The 19,702-nt window shown below is 33.0% G+C and overlaps 3 protein-coding genes and 1 pseudogene across 3 annotated transcripts; 2 read left to right on the top strand and 2 right to left on the bottom strand.

Annotated features, from left to right (window-relative positions):
* The first annotated feature begins 2,193 nt into the window (after positions 1 to 2,193).
* Positions 2,194 to 4,602, top strand: LOC106421502 (NAC domain-containing protein 30-like). The gene is made up of 3 exons (XM_013862345.2): positions 2,194 to 3,220; positions 3,633 to 3,904; positions 4,009 to 4,602. Exons 1-3 carry the CDS (start codon positions 3,055 to 3,057, stop codon positions 4,552 to 4,554), a joined length of 984 nt encoding a protein of 327 aa, XP_013717799.1. The 5' UTR covers positions 2,194 to 3,054; the 3' UTR covers positions 4,555 to 4,602.
* A 3,125-nt stretch (positions 4,603 to 7,727) lies between these two features.
* Positions 7,728 to 10,244, top strand: LOC106411234 (annotated as a pseudogene).
* Positions 10,245 to 10,370: 126 nt separating this feature from the next.
* On the bottom strand, positions 10,371 to 11,468 carry LOC106395890 (subtilisin-like protease SBT3.9). The gene is made up of 3 exons (XM_013836220.2): positions 11,156 to 11,468; positions 10,941 to 11,038; positions 10,371 to 10,589 (listed from the first exon to the last, which is right to left on the bottom strand). Exons 1-3 carry the CDS (start codon positions 11,353 to 11,355, stop codon positions 10,507 to 10,509), a joined length of 381 nt encoding a protein of 126 aa, XP_013691674.1. The 5' UTR covers positions 11,356 to 11,468; the 3' UTR covers positions 10,371 to 10,506.
* A 2,018-nt stretch (positions 11,469 to 13,486) lies between these two features.
* On the bottom strand, positions 13,487 to 19,282 carry LOC106395866 (ABC transporter G family member 25-like). The gene is made up of 4 exons (XM_013836204.3): positions 18,779 to 19,282; positions 17,824 to 18,664; positions 14,506 to 14,843; positions 13,487 to 14,411 (listed from the first exon to the last, which is right to left on the bottom strand). The coding sequence occupies exons 1-4, from the start codon at positions 18,896 to 18,898 to the stop codon at positions 13,731 to 13,733; spliced, it is 1,980 nt and encodes a 659-aa protein (XP_013691658.1). The 5' UTR covers positions 18,899 to 19,282; the 3' UTR covers positions 13,487 to 13,730.
* Between the last annotated feature and the right edge of the window lie 420 nt (positions 19,283 to 19,702).

Genomic DNA, 19,702 nt, shown 5'->3' on the forward strand with positions numbered 1-19,702 from the left:
CTGTCAAATTTTTCTTTAAAAAAAACATCTTTCCCATTTCAGATTTCAGTACCCGTTTCTAACTCTTTTTGTATAAAAAACCTTTTTCTTTTTGTATATATCCATTTTCCGTTGATTTCCGTGCCAATCCTTGGTTGTATACATTGTGCTACATAGTACACTAACTCAAAAATGATTCTTTAGTTTTTTGGATATTTCTTAGGACTAGGGACTAGGGTCAATGAGTTATTGAGATGACGTCATAAGCCGAAAGGATGAGGTAAAAAGTAAAAAAGACAGCAAACGGCTTCAGTGGGGCCGGCATAAGCGAATATCTGAGGGACGAACGATTAGTTATGTAACAGAAACAAGTATTCTTCCACGTGTTATAAGTCATCGACGACATGTGTCAAGGACGGCGCCACCAACCAGACAATGGGAGCTGGATTGCTGGAGAAAGACTTAAGGACATCTTCCTCTTTATAATGTAACCAATATACACGGGTTGTCTTGTTTTATGGCCAACGTTGGTTCCTTTAGGTTTACTATAAATCTAAAATTATATTACTATAAAATTTGAGAATATTGTGGTTTCCAGTGGATCTAAAACTTGGGATTATGAATTATGTATTCACTATTACATTAATTAATTTTGATGTGGTGGTATATTGAGTGAGATTTACGTAGTAATCCGTAAATGTACATGCGTGGAACTTATTAAAACGTTGAGAATTGCATACTTAAGATGGTTAATTTCTTTATCCTCATATGTTTTCCCTTACGTGTCTTATCAATGGGTTAACGAGGCATATTAAAAAAAGAAGACACATTCCAGTTACCAGAAGGCATCAAGCAAACATATATCTAAAATTCAGAATTTCTCTTTTGAGGTTTTATACATATTTTTTTGGGTCAACAATACAGTATGCAGACAACCCAAACCACTCGATCAATCAAAATTTCGGATATTTATGGTTTTATTTTAGAGCATTTGATGCCCAATAAGAAACTCGAATCATTATATAATATACACGTAACTACTAGTAAACAATATATACAATTAAAAGAAGTTGAGTTGTGCAGTAACTGCCAGTAAAGTGGAGAAGCTTGGTAAAACTTTAAAACAAAAAATTGCTGTTAGAGAGAGACAGATAGAGAGAGAGAGCCGTCCAAAAACAAGGCGTAGATGTCTACCCGGCCCACGCGCAATCAAACCCTTGTTGCATCTCCATCTTCTTCTTCTCCCTCTCCTTATATCATCATTTCGCACCCACATGACACACACATCCATTTATATAAATAAGCATATAGCCGGCTCAACACTGCTAGGGACCCTAGGGCAAAAAAAAATTTTTTTACTCTCTAAAATTTATATAGAGATAATGTTTAAAATATTTTTAAAATTTAATCAATAATATTTTGTATATTTTGTAATGAAAATAAAACTATATACATATCAAATAATTTTGGGCCCTTTTCAATTTTATTTATTGTATTTATAATTTTTTATATATATAAAAATATAGATTTATAAAAAATTGGGCCTCTTATTTATCATTACACGGGGGACACGGACTCGGACCCGGGGCGGTCGCACCGCTTGTCCCCCCTTGTAAGCCGGCCCTGTATTCACATCATAAACACCTATATATATAACTCTAATATTTCTAAATGGTTCATCTACATGTGATCTAATTAATCAAAAGCCAACTCTTGACTCTTGTTTGTTATATAAACACTCTCACCCGATCCACAACAGAGGATTCAAACTCTCGTCTCCTTCTTCCTTTTGCTAACCCGCTTAGATCATCGTCCTTCTGGAAATCGCGTACAAACACATTATTCTTCACAATCCCTTCGTCCAATCTAAATTATCCGGTAAGTTTCATCCCATTATTCCCTTGAAGGTTTTTATTATATACTACCAAAATATATGTATATATATGATATATACATGCATGAAATGATGAACTATGATGATGCATAAAAGTTTATGTTTTGCATTTTCATCATATATACATATTACATACATATAGTATGTGATCGTTTTGTATGTGGGTAGGCCGTATGAATATTCAATATTCATATCTTGAATAGTGTACAAATGTGTATGTGTGGATATTGACCCACAAAAAGTAGAGTAAACGGAACCTGAAATGAAAAGAAAAGTAATTGCCATTAAAAAATATAGATAGTATAGGGATATAACTCGATACAAGAGTGTGTAATACACTCAAAGGAACATCAATCTCAGTGACTTCCACCCGCCAAGCTTTTCGGTTATATCCATTTTATATAATTATCTTCCATATACATATGAAAATATATGTGTAGTTCTTGTATATTTTAGGTCTTATAAAAATACCTTATGTTATATTATACAGTACATAATGCATAAACTGAATCTTTTCGTTTATGTACAAGGCGAAACAAATACTTAGGCCCAATGATTTCTGGAAAAAAGATCACGTTCACTATCATACTCTAGTTATTAATTTGTTTTCTTGTAAAATTGTAAGAGCTTCTCCATTTGTTGCGTGGTACCATGGAAAAACATCATAACCATCATCATAAACTTATGATAGCTATAGCCTGAAGCTTAAAGATCTAAGATTTTGGATACAATATCCATCTTCATATGATGATATGAATATATATCTGTGTGTGTGTGCATGTGAATAGTTATAGATATTAATATATTATCTACATGGTGTCCGTGTGTAACACCCCTATACATCATTACTAACCCAACACAGCTTTTGGATTTTTTTTTCTCAATAAAAAGCTTTTGGAATTTAATTAGACCCAAGAGCCATTCGATCCATTTCTTTTAATTAAAAGAAGCTTCTTTTTTTCGAAACACAATTAAAAGAAGCTTCTAACAGGATTTGGTTTTGATCCCAAGAAAAAAAACAAAAGGTTGTGACTTGTCTAAGGTTTTCGCAATGGCTTAAGTTTTTATATATACAAATATATTTTCCTTCATATCATTCTCTCCTTTCTCATTTCTTCATCTCGTTTCTTACTCATTTCTCTAACAATTTCCCTAATTATATACGTTTATAGATCATTTGGATGGACAACATAATGCAATCGTGTATGCCACCGGGATTCCGATTTCATCCAACAGAGGAAGAGCTCGTTGGTTATTACCTAGATGGGAAGATCAATTCAATGAAGAGTGCTTTAGATGTCATTGTAGACATTGACCTCTACAAAATGGAGCCATGGGATATTCAAGGTAAGCAACATGTATTTTGTGAAATAATTATCAATAACTAATATTTTGCATGGAATGGCAGTACATCGTAGTTACTTAATATGATCTTTGAAAACGAATAGTATGTGATGAAATTGGCATGCGAAATGAAATGAGAAAGCCTACATTCTTTGACTTGTAAGATTTTATTAACGTGTGTGAAAAGAATATTAGAGAGAAGAAAAAGAGATGTATAGTACAATCACAAATCATAAAATCTCATTTGAAATTAAACTAGTTGAATTTTTAAAGTGGGGAAGTAGAATCATATCATATATTATCCCAAATACAATTTACCACGTCATTTTTTTCAATCTTTTGATATTAATATGATAAGATTTTTGTGATGTAAGATATTTATGAAATTAATATATGGTACCGTGTTGCATTGCAGCGAGATGTAAACTAGGGTATGAAGAGCAAAACGAGTGGTACTTCTTTAGCCACAAGGATAGGAAGTACCCGACCGGGACTAGGACCAATAGAGCAACGGCCGCCGGGTTCTGGAAGGCCACCGGTAGAGACAAGGCGGTACTTTCAAAGAATAGTGTCATAGGAATGCGGAAGACACTTGTCTACTACAAAGGTCGAGTTCCTAATGGAAGAAAATCAGATTGGATCATGCACGAATACCGCCTCCAAAACTCCGAGCTTGCCCCGGTTCAGGTACACATTTAACTCTAATTTATAGAGTCACTATCAAGCCAATAATCTAACAATATAATAATGCAATTAATACTCAAAAGTAACCGATACTCTGTGCACTACAGGAGGAAGGTTGGGTGGTGTGTCGAGCATTTAGGAAGCCGATTCCAAACCAGAGGCCATTAGGGTACGAGCCATGGCAGAACCAGCTCTACCACGTTGATAATAAAAAATACTACTCATCTTCAGAGACAATGAACACGAGTCACCATATCGGTGCCTCTTCATCGAACCAAAACCTTAACCAAATGGTCATGAGTAATAATCACTACAATGCCAATAATCCGTCCGCAACGATGCATCAATATGGCAATATCGAGCTCCCACAGCTAGACAGTCCTAGCTTGTCGCCAAGTCTAGGGACGAATAAAGATCAGAACGAGAGTTTGGAGCAAGAAGAAGAGAAGAGCTTCAACTATGTGGACTGGAGAATACTAGATAGCTTGCTTGAGATACAAGCCACACATCCACAAAACCGTGATGTCCTTGTGTCTTCGTTAGCAACGCAGTCTTATAACCCGGAACAGAGCTACCCTTCCATGCATCAAAACTATAATTATGAGGTCGAAGCTAATATTCATCATTCTTTTGGATGCTTCCCTGACTCCTAATTTTTTTTTAAAACTTATATATTGATTTGTATTCTATGATTTAATTGTACCATCAAATAGTATTATCATTAAGTGTCTAATAATGTGTAAGAGAAGTTTGTGTGTAATACATAGAATTTTATTGGGGAATATTTTTTAATTGTCTCTTGGTCTTTTCTATTCATATTTATTTTGTTAATGTAATTTGTAGCATCCATTCTACCCCATTAGTTCCAAGAAACTGTGTTGATAATACCTAAATAATGCACGGCAGATCTATATATCAGTGGTGGCCTATTAGAAACTTCAGTCAAAGACAAACAAATTGTACAAATTTACCATTTGAAAAGTCATATGCTCGACGTAGGACATGTTTATTGGGGGTTCTTAGGTAAGGTTCTTAGCGTAAGAACCGTCTCTCTACTTTTAACTAAGAAAAATTAAAAACTGACTCTTAAATAAGATATTTAAGAAACAGTTCTTACTTTTTCTTAGTTAAAGTTAAGAGATGGTTCTTATATTAGGCTAAGAACCCCATCCTAAGAACCCTACAATAAACATGGTCTTTAAACTACAAATATTATATGAAGAAGATGAAAAAAACAGAAATGAAACAAAACAAATATGAAGAAAAGCTTTATGGAATTAATGACATTGTTATTTGACCAAGAGGCAAGAACCATATCATTCACACACACACAAATGATAAGTGTTAGCATGATCGGGCTTGGACATAAAAGTAACATTTGTTTGGGTTCACAAAACTTGATAAACTACCTATAAAAATACACTAGATTTTGACCCGTACTTTCGAAGCACGGGTTTTTGGATTATATACAAAATTTCATATGAATTAGTATTTTGGGATTGTTTCATTATTATGTTACAAATTCGTATCATATCGAAGAAATAATTTTTTTGAAAAAAATTATAATTTTTTACTTAGTTTATTTGAGATTTATATATACACTATGTTACTCTCTCTCTCTCTCTCTCTCTCTCTCTCTCTCTCTCTCTCTCTCTCTCTCTCTCTCTCTCTCTCTCTCTCTCTCTCTCTCTCTCTCTCTCTCTCTCTCTCTCTCTCTCTCTCTCTCTCTTAGGTATAGATATCTTATTCGAATCCAAAAATCAAACCACAATTAACCTAAAAATAAAATTTTGGTTCGGGTCCAGGTTCAAGGAAAAGTACATATTTGGTATTTTCATGGAAATGCGGGTCTCGGTTTGAGTCCAGGTCCTGCCTGAGACCCGATCAGGTTCCCAAAGTACCCTAAATGTTTTGTCTATATTATGTATATTTGGGTATTTCACATATATTTTTGGTATTACATACATATTTTAAGTTTTGGGATGGATTTTTTGGTTATAATTTCGAGTTTCGGGTAAAAATTCCAATTTAGAAAAATAAATAAATATATATATATATATGTTTTTGGTATTCAGATAAATTTTGGGTATTTTCGATTTTTAGGGTTAGATTTTGGGTAAATGTTTGGGACTTTTTGGGTATTTGAATGTTGTTCTGGTACTTTTTTGGGTTTCATGTATTCTTTGGGTTCAAGATTATTTTTGGGGTTTCGGGTATTTTGAGTCTTTTTGGAGTTTTGAATATCTAAACCAATCCTGACCCGTTAGTACCCTATTATATTTTACAGCTATTTGAATTATAGACTCGTACCCGCCGGACCCGAAAGGAATCAAATCCAACCAAACCAAAAAATTTAAATACCTAATTAGGTCCAAATGTCTAGGATCCGAAGGATTCAGATCCAAAAACGATTCGTACCCGACCCAAAGATCTGATCCGTTTATCAATTAACATATTCATTTTTGAATGTTTATCAATATAAATTAAATGTAATAATATAAAAACAGAATAATATCTTAACCTTATTAGAATATATGTAACCGAAACAATAAATATTAAAGAAATAAAACTTATAAGTATTCAGATTGGTTATAATACACCAACTCTTGTTTAAATATATATATATATATATATATAGTTGATAAATATTTTAGAAACCTTATTTTAAAAAAAAATCTTTTTTATACCGTATATAGATATGTGGTTATATTTTTGTATCTTTAATAGTCTAGATTCGTTTTTAAAAAATAAGTTAAATTAAATGAAATAGTATATAAATCAGCATAATATCTTAATGTTGTTAGAATATAATATCATAGTCCAATAAATATGAAGAAAATAAAATTAAAAATTATGATTGGTTATAATAATACACTCGAAATTCTCATTTAAATCTAAATATATAATTGATAAATATTTTTGTATCTATACTAGTATAAACTAGATCTTGACCCGCGTCTTCGCGCATGTGTTGGATTTAACTTGCGTTCAATGTAAATTTATAAACCATTGATTTTATAAAATGTCTATTTATATTTTTATGTTTTGTAAAATATATTATATTATAATATAGATGTTTGATAATAATTTTTTATCTGTACGTAATATTATATTTATAATTTTATAACTTGATGTAATTGTAATATTCATATATTAACCTATTGATTTTTTTTTAATAATTTAATTTTTTACAATAGGTTTGTATGAATTATTATTAATTTTATGATATTTGGTTTTCTTGAAAATTGTATTGTAGGAGATTAATATATACTATATATTACAGTTTGTGTTTTTATTTTCAGCAAAAAGAAATAACAATTCATTGTATTAATTAATTTAAATTTTTTATTTTAAGTGAAGTAGCAGATTTGTAAATAAGAAAGAAATGCAATGGCTAAATGTATAAATAAAAAAAATATTTAATCTGCTATCCATGTTTCCAAACAATTCTCATTTAATCTGCTATCCAAGTTTCTAAACGAGAGAATCTGTAAATGAGAAATAAATACAGTGACTAATTATGTAAATAAAAAATATTTAATCTATTATCCTTATTTCAAACAACTTTCATTTAATCTACTATCTAAGTTTCCAAATAGTATCAAAAAGTACTTCAGTTTTAATAATCTAGATTCATATTAGTTGAATGTTAATCACGTGAATTTAGGGAAATCTTATATAAATTTGCATCACATATAAAACATTTATATGATTTGGTTTAAGGATGCAATTATACGGTTTGGTTTTGAATAATTATACAAATTTGAATAAGATGATATAAAAAAATAATGTATATAAATGCTTTTATAAATGAAACAGGATAATAATGAATCTCTGTAAAGAAGTAGATGCTCTAATGAGGATGATTAGATATATGAAATTCAATTGATTTCGTTTGATCAAATTTCAACAGGTAAAGGTAAGCCATTTGGTGATGGTTCTATAGCTTCTTCCTCAGCAAACATCTGCACTTCAAGACATACAAATCACTATATACGCTTAATCTGAAGTTTATCATAGTTCAAGTATCTGACCTCGACCTCGGAATGTAGATAGTATTTCGATGATATGGTATCCCCGTTTCATATATGATGATAGTAAGTTTGATATCAAATGTTTATAAAAAAAATTCACATCGAGATGTACCAAAGAAACGTTTATATCAAATGTATGCATGGTCGCGATATGGGTTTATTTCAATGTTAGAGGATGTTATTTGACTGTTATAATAGGGGTTTGTTATAATATTTGATTATATGTAATAGATTGGGTTAAAAATGAATTGGTGCAATATTTTTTTTAATTAGATTTTAGGAAGATTTTTTTTAATAGTATAGATAATTAAAGTCAAAATATAAAGTTGAATATCACACGGTATGTAATGGTTAGATTCAAATTGTGTTTTTATTTTTGTAGTATTGATTGTTTCAAGTTCCATAACACTCAACAGAATCAGAGTTTTTAGTTTCCCAAGTTTGAGTCAGAACCCTCTGACTCATCTAGAAGTATAGCCATCTCGTCAGGTCTCCGTCTCCCGACAACGACACGTTTCCCGTTAAAAAAAACATGTTCCCGCTTTCTTCGTGTACTAACATCTGAAGAACAGAAAAAAAACGACCAAGATTGATTTTGCTTTTGGTAACTAGGCTTCATGAAGTTGAAACGCCATTAAACATCTCTTCAATTCAGATCTAACCCTCAAGATCGTTGTAGATGAACAATTAAGATATCCCAATCGAGGCTTCCTTAAATGCATTCTGTAATGGCTCCGACGAAGACGACTCTCCATCCGGAAAACGATCCAAACTCGATCGATTCCCTCTTAGCCGATGGGAACTCGCGGTATCTCTCGGCGTCTTCCCGTCTTCTCCTCCGGTCTCTTCTGCATCTACATCACCATGCCTTCTGCAGAGTTCGGCAAGCTGAAGCTCCCAAGAAGCATCTCTGATCTCCGCTTGCTCAAGTAACTGATAAAGATTTAAACTTTTTATATGGTAATCGAAGGGTATTGCTAAAGTTGTAATTTTTTTTGTTGTGTTTCAGAGATAACTTAGCGAACTATGCTAATGAGTATCCGGCGCAGTTCGTTTTAGGGTACTGTGCGACATACATTTTCATGCAGACGTTTATGATTCCAGGAACTATCTTTATGTCGCTTTTGGCTGGAGCTCTCTTTGGGGTTGTCAAAGGTGTTGTCTTGGTTGTTTGCAACGCAACTGCTGGAGCTACTTCTTGTTTCTTTCTCTCTAAGTTGATTGGTCGGCCGTTGATTACTTGGCTATGGCCTGACAAACTAAGATTCTTTCAGGCTGAGGTAGCGCTCCTCCTTTTTCTCAATGAGAACTTTTCATTTGGGAGTTGTTAGAGCATCTTTGGGTTCTTAATTTTTTTTTTGTCTGATTAAAAAAAAAATTAAAAATTAGTCAATCGTGAGCCGCCACGTGTCAGTAGAGTCCGCGAACAGTGCAAGAACCAAGCTCTTGGAAAAGAGGTTTAGGAGCTAACTCTTAAGTTTTTTGTGGGTCTCACCTCTTAAGAACCTTCCTAAGAGGTGGGGATAATCATGCTCTTATATATATATATATAAATAATATTTTTATATATTCGGATACCTGCTCGGTTTTTGGTTCGGTTATTTTGGATATTTTTTTGTTCGGTTATTTTGGATATAAAAATATAAAGACCATTCGGATATTTGAAAGTTTCGGGTATTTCGGTTCAGTTCCAGTTTAGGTCTTTGTTTTTTGCCGAGGCCTAATTGGTTGTGTGTTTTTCAGATTGGTAAGCGTAGAGATAAGCTTATGAACTATATGTTGTTTCTGAGGATAACACCAACACTGCCAAATCTATTCATCAAGTTGGCTTCTCCTATTGTTGATGTACCTTTTCATGTCTTCTTTTTGGCGACATTGGTGGGTCTCATCCCTGCAGCTTATATAACCGTCAGGGTAAGCCCTTTGTGATGATATATGTATATATCTAAGCAGAGCTTAAGATTCTTGGTTCTTTGTATTGCAGGCTGGCCTTGCTATTGGAGATCTCAAGTCGGTGAAGGATCTGTATGACTTAAAGACATTGTCGGTGCTTTTCCTCATCGGGTTCATCTCCATACTTCCAACAATACTGAAAAGAAAGAAGATATACGAATAACCAAGGAGATGTGGAGATCTCCACAACCTTCGATATCATTAGCCTTATAGAGGACAAGAATACACTTTTTAGCTGATTAGAGGAACAACAGAACAAGAATGAGTTCTGTTTACTTGGCGCTTCGTTTATTGCTTTATTTTTTGGTCTTATTGTGTTTCCATCTGAGAGCGGCCTTGAGGATATTACAGAAACAGTACACTTTGTTGATGAGTAAACCAGAGACCATCGAGCAACTAGTAGAGATAGTTTTGACTCTCTGATTATCTCATTCTTTTCCATTATAATTGTTGCATACGAAAGAGGAACTATAGAATAACAATTATGTCTTAAAATAATATATTTATTATAAAACCCAATTTCTCAACAACACAGAACTCTAGCAAACTCATGGCATTATTATAGTTAGATACCAGTTCTCAAAGCCACGACATTTACAACAACAAGTTACATTTTAGTTAAGTCAGCTTGAAACCAGCACCAACAGGTTTGTGCAAATGGTAGGTCTGGCTCGGCACAACTTGAATCACACCTGGTTGCTCTGCAACACAACACCAGATCCCACAAGAATCATATCAGAAAAAGAAAAAAAAAACAGAGCATGAATAAAAGAACATATATCAAGTTAAGACATTAATCTTCTTTTTCGAGCCTACATACTCAGAAAACGTGCTATCATGACTTATATATGATTCTATTTCTACTGGCTAGAAATCTCATATGCCTATCTCAACTTTGAAGTATCAAAGCTTAAGCAAACGGTATATATGCATAAGTGTTAACATTTCTCATTGCTTTTAACTGTATTTGATGGAAAAGTTACAAGATTCTTGTGTGCAATCATCGGTTAAGCCAGAATCAAACGAAGACTCTGATGAAAAGAGAAACATACTGGAGATCTCGGTGACTTGCTCAGGTGTGAGCTTAGCTGAGAAACCAGAAGCAGCTTCCTTGTAACTGTAGATCAGAGCGTCCTTTGCTGCTTCCTCACTGTAATCATCCCATAAGACACAAACATAGTTTCACCAAATCAAATCAAACCGATCACACACCAAAACCCATCTCATGGAAATCGAAAAAGATGGGTTTTTTTTTTTTGGGACAGACCTGCCGAGAGCGGAGGAGAGAGTACGGAGATGATAGTCTTTAGGTTCCTCATCGGTGGGCTTCTCGGTGTAGATGATGTGGACCTTCGCTTCCGACGATGCTTCTCCCGTTGATTCAGCCATGGTGATCGATGCAAAGAGCGCTAAGACGATGATGAGGTTGAGGTAGAGACTTCTTCCAGGAACAGATGGTGTTTGCATTTCTTTGATCGAATTTGAGATTTTATTTCAATCAAAAAAGATTAAAGGTGAGATTTTTTCCCATCTATGTTGATTTTTTTAAACCGACTCGCAATGGACGGCCTCAACTGGTTTACTCAGAATCTGACGGCTATTATTTGTCGGCCTAGATATGTTTCATACTGAAATTTATGTAAACTAGGTGATTTTCCCGTGCTCATGCACGGACATAAATATTTATAAAATAAATATAATATAGTAATTAATTGATATTTATTTTTACTTTTAAATTAATTTATAATTTGTATGTATAATTTATATTAATTATATCGTATTACTTTAATTAAATAATTATCTAATTGTTTTTTTTTTGTTTTTATAGTCAATTTAGTTGTCATTTGTACATATTGGATTCTGTTTATTTATTTGAATTCTACTATAATATATTTTTTTGTAAATATATTAATTTTTGATTAATTTTCTTATTTGCATTTTAGGTTGGCTGTTGTCTTTAATACATAAGTATACTTTATTAAGATTATGTATAATTTAAGATTTATTGTGATTAGAATGAAATAAAAAAATAAACTAAAATGTCTGATTCCAAATTACATAAATTAATATAATGATAATAATCTAAAGTCTCATGCATATATATAAATTTTACAAAAAATCTAAATTGTAACAGTGAGTTAATATTTTATTTATCATTTGTTAATATGTTTTATGTCATCATATAATTTATATAAACAAAATAAATAAATTATTATTATGTAAACAAAATAAATAATTTATTATTATATAAACAAAATAAATAAATTATACATTCTTATTGTAATTACATCTATGATTTTATATATAAGTTGGGTTAGTTGCTAATAAATTATACATTAGTTACATCTATGATTTTAGATATAAGTTGGATTAGTTGCTAATATGTTCATTTGTTAATATGTTTATTGCTAAAATTTATTTTTAGTTTTATCAATATCTCTTAAAATATACAGTAAAAATGTGATTGTATTTTATAAATTATATTATATAAGTAAAATAAAATCTATTTATTTTCCCTTAATTGTAAGATATTATAGTAAACTAAATATATGAAAAAACATAAAAAATACTTCAATAATAATAATAATAATAAAAAATATTTTTTGTCAATTAAACCTATATACGTTTATGTTACTTAATTATTTTGTGTAATCATCTAAGAAAATATATAGATATATATAAAAAAATTCAATTACTTTGAAAATATAGATTTGTATTGTTTAAAATTATGTTTTGAAAGAAAAATATTTTTTTTTCTAATATCAAGATCATTTGTGTGAACTTTTTTTCTTATGAAATCACATTATATACAAATATACTTTGTCATCTACGAATATGTAGATAAAAAAAAGTATTTTATTACTTCAAAAGTATATTTTTTGTTACTTAAAGATATCGTTTAAATGGAATATTACTATTTTGTGAACTTTTCTTTTTTTTATGAAATCATATTATATATATATATATATATTTTTCGTTTTTAAATTATTTTTAAAACTTTTAAATGTTTCCTTTTTATTTATATTGTTATTTGGAAAATTTTTAAAAGTAAAGAATAATATTTAAATGTACTTTTTTATTTCATTAGGGACAACGTAGTAATCAACCACCATGAGAGTTAACGTGAGCGTGACACCTAGGAAAGTGACTTCTCAAATAATATTATAGAGATAGCCTGCCAAGTGGCAGCTTATCATTAAAGTAAAATCATTAAACAATCAATTATCTTATTTATCTTTGATTTTTCAACCTGTATATATATAGTTAGGTGATTTTTGGAACCATTTATTATAATTACTTTATAATTAAATTGAAAACTTATGCAAATTATTTTATTTCTATTTTCTTTAAATATGATCTATAAATTTTATATTTCTTATATTTATGCTAGGTGATTATATTTTTGCATGTCAGATTATAATAAGTGACCATATTTTGTTTTTTAAATATTAGTTAATTTTTTGATTAACTATATTGATTAAGGATGAAATGTTTGGCAAAAAAAAAAGTTGAGTTCAAAAAGAACGAGATATCAGAATAAAAAAAAAACAACAATAACAATCGAACCACATGGCCCTATCCTCATATTCACACAACGAAATGAAAACCCATGTATAAATAGATAGAAGAAATATACATTCATTTATCATAATCATAAGCCAACTAAAAATACTTTGTTATTTTTGTTTCACATGTTAAAAACTGGACAACCGAACAAACCAAACCACCTACCCGTCGCTAACTAGCAACAGCTTAATATTCTGGATTAATAAGAACCTAGAAATTATATTTTATGATTTTATTTTTATCCAATCATTATTTTTCCCCTCCCTCGCCTCATTTCAAAGTTTAATACGCCTCAAAGCCAAGTAAGCCAATACTCTATAACTAGCAAACATGAAAAACAAAACACTAACGCTCGTCCACATCCCAATGTCTCCAACCACTTCCTCCTCCATAAACCTACACCCAGCAGTCATAGCCGTTCCTTGCGCTCTCTTGGGCTCACATCCAAACATCCTCAATATCTCATCACCATTACCATACTGGATTGCAATTAACAGACGGTAACAATAAAACGTCGTGGAGATGTATTTCATCCACACCATTCCATAAGGCACTTTGTTCACGTAGTAACCACCGGTTAAAACAAACGCTAGCATTGTCACAGTCACGATCGTGGAAGCTTTCTTTGCGTCCATGATCGCTCCGCCAAGGGCAAGTCCGAGTCCTTGGGATGCTAAAACGTATAGTAGTAGCACGAAGAGGGTGAGGAGGAAAGGGACTAGCCCTGGACGGAGACCGACCATCCAATAAGTTAGCGTCAAGAACACTGCCGGGAGAACGAGTTCCATGGAGAGCGATCCAATGACATGAGCCATGAAGTAAGATGAGAGTGTGTACATACCGGACGAGCGTTCTCGAGTGAAGATGGCTCGTTCTTGCGGAAACGTGAAAACTGCGTTAAATGACGGAATTACCCCCCAGAAAATGGATATGAAGAAGAGTAGTCCTAGTCGGTCCTGTAACAAAACATAATGTTAAAAAACACCAAACCATACAACAATATGTTTTATTTTTCTGTTTATATATGATTAGTAATGTTTGTGTGCTTACGTGTACGTCTCGATAATCTGAGTGCCACCACATTAGACCAGAGAGTAGTGAAGACGCTATCACTTGGAAAACGCGAAGTGCATCGAAGGATTCGTGGCGCCGTTCTTTAAGAAGTCTGTGGAGGAGAATGCAAAGTTGACTGAACCATGTTGCGATACCTGACGTTATTCCATGTGCGTTCTCTCGCGTTTTTACAAAACGCATGTTGTCTCCAAGAGAAGGTGCCGCATCGATGCAGGTTTTGACGTTTGGGGCTAGCATTGTATTATAAGCAACAGACAGCGTTTGTTTCACGTTTGGCTTTTCCCGTTCTGTCATGCCGTCAATTTGACAAACTCCTGGATAGGTTAAAAATATCAATCAGTTTAGAGAAGCTACGTATAATAATCAATAAAACTTGGGGAAAATTAGGCTAAAAATCAGAGAACTGTTTTCATGTATTTGCTAACCAGTAGTGAATTTCATTAAAAAAAAAACAGTAGTGCATAACAAATAGCCATGATTAGCTGGTTGGTACCTAATCGACCAATAAAATTCTTATTAATATCTATCAAACTATATATTAATGAAATTAACCACTCAAATTATCATCCAAATACACGAAAGTTAACTCGGCAATGGCCAATTGAATAATTAATTAAATATCCTAGATATAAAAATGGAAAAGACAATTCAAAGTGTAACTCCACCAAACACAGGTGAGGGCGAATCAACCAATTAATCGTCTTTTTTTTGACGGCACCAATCGTCTTGTTTGGACCGACCAAACAAATATATTCAAACAGGTTTTGACACCATATTGGATTAATCTAACAAAAGTAAATATCTTTAAACCAAATAAATTGACTAATTTAATAAGTAATGGAGACTGAGTCTGCGGTAAAGCTGACCAATCAAGTTGGAGAAGCGAGAGAGTCCACCCAAGAACGCAGAAGGTCACCACTACGGTTCTTAATTTTTTTTTTCGGTTCTTAATTTTAGCTTCTTCATTGATTCCAATTTCTTAATACTGCAAAAGCTTGAGCATCAAATAATCTACTATATATTTGAATTCCACTTTCTGTACAATAAGTTTATTGGAAAATATTCTGAATAGTTTCAATTCCTAACACGTGTTAAGCTTTACTTTTCCTGCTTATCAACAGAACTATCAACGGGATTAAAAATGAATTTCAGTGAACAAAAGTTTTTGATAGTCAATAAATAAATGAGTAATGCATAGTCAAGTAGTCGACAAGTGTAGTCATCAAATCTCATAAGCCAGCTTTTGATCAAAAGGCAATGATTTTGGAACAGAAAAATTAATTTATGTTGTTCTTTTCTTTCAAATTGATCAATAAGTTAGGGCAAGTGGTGTTTACTGTTGTACTTTGACGTATATCTAACATTTCTGATGAAAATGTAGCAAATAGTTCCAATAATTAATAACTAGTCAAACAATATTCTTGCTTAGTACACCATGTGATTATCAACTTTCCAGCCATGAAAAATCACATACATTTACATATACATATCTGAAAATATATGCATATATATACATTTACACATACATATCTGAAAATATATGCATATTATATATATGCAATAGATCGAGTGGTCATGTGGATGGTTGGTTCAATTAGAGGAAACTTTTTCATAAAGATAATGATTCAAAAAAAGATGAATGTGAAGCATATGGTTGTGAAGACAAAGAAACTATATAATGTCAAACATATGCCATTGCACGCAACAAACTATTTCTTTCTTTTTCATGACAAGCTATTTTATGTGCCATTTATACTCCCTATCTTATATGATATGAATGTGTCTCTTTAGGTTAAAACTGTAAGTAATTCCCCACAATTCATTTTCTTTTCCCTATCTAAATAAAAACTCTACTATAGTTATATTGTTTCGATGTGGATTGAGTGAGGAGGAGTGAGAACCACGAGCTAGACGCCAGGGTGTGATTGGGTTCTTTAGGCGGTTACCCATTAACGTAAAAGTTTCCAAGTCAAGGATGAATGGAAAAACGAAAACTATAGAACATCTAAAGCCATGCCGCCCACACGTGGAGCTCAGAGCCCAGGCATAAATAAAAGAGGGAAAGAGTAAGAAGGCTGCTTTCATTAAAACAAGTAAAAGAAGGTTGTATTTAGTTGGGTGAAAAAAGATTAAGAGACAAAATTGAAAAAGCTTGGGTAGTGCAAAAAAAGAAGAAGAACTTACTTTTTGAAAAAGTTGGATAAAGAGGAAACAGAAACACAAAACACAGAGAGCCAGAGTTTGTGAAACTGACGTCATTTTGTAACACAGATTAGACACGTTGTGTTTTCTTCTTATTAACCCGTTTAAAAAAAAATAAAGAGCATTTTGTTCTGATTTATTATCCACTGAAAAGAATAAAAGAAAAGCATGGTTTTAATAGTGAAAATGTGTAATGAGATAAGTTTTTTATTCAGATGATATATAATAAGCCAAAATTGAAACCCAAAAACCTGTGGCATACATATCATACTCGAAAAGAGAGAGAGAAAGAAAGACATAACACGTTCCCAGTTGGCCATAATTATTAACTTCAAAAAAGCCACCGTTCAATTATCAACTTTACTTTTAAAAATGTGGCAAAATTAGTAGTATATAAACTCATAATAAAAATTGACCAAAAAAAAATTATGATAAAATAAACAATTATTAGATATGTCCCTTATCATATAATAAATTTTATTTGATGCTGCTGAATACTAATAGTATACGCCAGCGCTTTGCTTAAAACTTTAAAGCAGTAAACTTCGAAATAACAAAGCTATAACCAAAGTAAATCACAAGCCATCACGACGACCAGAGTCCAAAAGAGACACATAATAGCTTAGACTTGTATAGTTTTCATCTACCTCGGCGTAACGATCATAAATATAACACTTATTACTATCTTTCTTTTTGGGGTCAAGCTTTTATATTCATAGTATTTTTCTATACAAATAAAATATTTTTTTTTGACTGATCTATACAAATATCTTACCTTCTCACATGAGATCGTATCATGCATGGCTGCGGTATCATTGTATCAAAGATTCCATATACTTCTACTGTTCTACATACACACAAGACCAACCAAAACGACAATTTCATATTTTGTTGTCATATCATCAGTCAATTCATGTAAGAGTACCTTTCATACAAAGTAAACCAAGCTTAAGATTTTAATAAGAAAATAGAATCCTAGGTGTAATCATCTGGTGAAATATTCGTTTATTTTCAGTCCAAGAAAATGCGTGTTAGTATACTAAGTCATGAAGTTGAATAATGAAAATTTGAATTTTAAAAATGAGAGCGTACCGTTAGCAAGATCGAGAAGGAAGTCAGCAGGATTCATTGGAAACGCAGGCGAGAACCCGACGGACTCGAAGTAAGCCATGGCGTCTCTTCCTTTTCCGTAGAACAAAAACTTTCCTTCGCTAAGAAGAAGCACAGTATCAAACATCTGGAACACACGGCTCGACGGCTGGTGAATCGACGTGACCACCGCCTTCCCTCTACCATGAGCCACCCAGGAGAGTGTCTGAACCAGCCGTAGAGCTGCCGTAGCGTCGAGTCCAGACGTTGGTTCGTCAAGGACAAGAAGGCTCGGGTTGATGAGTAACTCGTGAGCTATGCTCACTCGTTTCCTCTCACCGCCAGATATCCCTCTGATGAAAGTATTACCAACCACCGTGTTCTCGCATTTCTCCAGCCCCAGCTCGGAGATCACTGACTCGGCGGCTTTGATCTTCTCGTGTCTTGTTAGACTCCGAGGGAGACGGAGCAAGGCGACGAAAACTAGGGTTTCGCGTACAGTTAAGTGAGGGTAGAGGAGATCGTCCTGCGCGACGAAGCCAGTACGTTTTAGCGTTTGTTTCGTTGGTTTCACATCGTTCATGAGTATTTTTCCGGTGAGAGCTGGTCCATGGAGTCTCCCTGCGATAGCGTTTAGTAGCGTGGACTTACCGCTTCCGGATGGTCCAAGAACGGCCATAAACTCGCCGGGTGACACCATTCCGGTGACTCCACTAAGTATCGTCCTCTCCTCCGTTGATGTAGTCTCATCGGACGGTTTGTGGTCTAGTCCCAACAATCTCTGGATCTTACCGGACTCGCCGGTTTTGCCATGGATCTTCACTCGGTAACAGACATCAACGAACTAAACAAAGTACAAGTCATGTCCGGAGTCAAAGCGAGTCAACAATGAATCAGTGAGTGTTTCTTATATATATATATAAATATTCAAAAACTAGTGTTATATATAAATATGTACCTTGAGAGTGATTGGGAAACAAGGAGATGATGATGATAATAATGAGCGAGGATCTTGAGGGAGACGAGCTGATAAATCTAGACCGTTCCTTTGATTTTCAACGCCGTCAAAACCTGACATTATTGTTACCTCTTATCTTAAATAAAAATTCAGACAACTAACTTAAACGGAGTTAGAAGTACAGATCGAGAGAGAGAGTTTGGTTGAGAATATTGAGAAGGCTGAGGATCAGGTGGTGAGTTGCTGACTGCTGAGAGCTCTATTTATGGAGGAGAAGTGGGACGAGAAAGGCTAGTGGGATGCCATGTAAGCAAAGTGGTGTTCATTGAGAAAATAACATGTGGCAAAACGTATGATGCCAGGGGGCGGCTGCTGAAAGGAATCGGGTCGTCTTTTCTCTCCATTAGTGTGTGTTGTATAATTTGCCACTTTAATTCTCTCTTTCCTTTTCGGATTGTTAATGTGTTTCTTTCTTTTCATTTCGAATATACTTTTCCTCTCTTTAGAGAGTAGATCATTCAATTTAAGTGTTTTCCATTCTAATTGTCAAATTGAGAATCAACTGATCTTTTTTTTTTTTTTTTTGCTTTAAAAGTAAAAGACACACTTGGACGATGGTCGATTATCATAATGTATATTATCATCATATATATGTGTTAGGATTAGTTTTTTTTTCCTAGTTAAAATGCATCTGCGAGCCGGCCTCTTCTTGTTTTCTTTTGTAAAATTGCAGACACAATGACTTAATACGTATCCAAAAAATCGTATAATGAAAAGAGAAGTAACGAGAGATCAAGTTGAGTCAACTAAACCTAAATATTTTCATCTAAATCTATTAATAGTTTTTTGTGTGAAATACTTTTTATTAGTAACTAAAATAATCTATAAAACGATGATTTTTTTTTTGTTTTTTGAAATGCTTAA

The sequence above is a fragment of the Brassica napus genome, chromosome A2, assembly GCF_020379485.1.
Source record: "Brassica napus cultivar Da-Ae chromosome A2, Da-Ae, whole genome shotgun sequence".
Taxonomy (NCBI): Eukaryota; Viridiplantae; Streptophyta; class Magnoliopsida; order Brassicales; family Brassicaceae; genus Brassica; species Brassica napus.

Bases quoted from the DNA above. Each gene is read 5' to 3' on its own strand.
- LOC106395866 (XM_013836204.3), bottom strand. From the start codon at position 18,898: ATGTCAGGTTTTGACGGCGTTGAAAATCAAAGGAACGGTCTAGATTTA. The intron at 18,665-18,778 runs GTACATATTTAT...TACTTTGTTTAG, and splicing joins GTTTCCCAATCACTCTCAAG to TTCGTTGATGTCTGTTACCG. The intron at 14,844-17,823 runs GTACGCTCTCAT...TAACCTATCCAG, and splicing joins CCTTCTCGATCTTGCTAACG to GAGTTTGTCAAATTGACGGC.
- LOC106421502 (XM_013862345.2), top strand. From the start codon at position 3,055: ATGGACAACATAATGCAATCGTGTATGCCACCGGGATTCCGATTTCAT. The intron at 3,221-3,632 runs GTAAGCAACATG...GTTGCATTGCAG, and splicing joins GGAGCCATGGGATATTCAAG to CGAGATGTAAACTAGGGTAT. The intron at 3,905-4,008 runs GTACACATTTAA...TGTGCACTACAG, and splicing joins CCGAGCTTGCCCCGGTTCAG to GAGGAAGGTTGGGTGGTGTG.
- LOC106395890 (XM_013836220.2), bottom strand. From the start codon at position 11,355: ATGCAAACACCATCTGTTCCTGGAAGAAGTCTCTACCTCAACCTCATC. The intron at 11,039-11,155 runs GTCTGTCCCAAA...GGATGATTACAG, and splicing joins CTCTCCTCCGCTCTCGGCAG to TGAGGAAGCAGCAAAGGACG. The intron at 10,590-10,940 runs GTATGTTTCTCT...GTTGTGTTGCAG, and splicing joins GCAAGTCACCGAGATCTCCA to AGCAACCAGGTGTGATTCAA.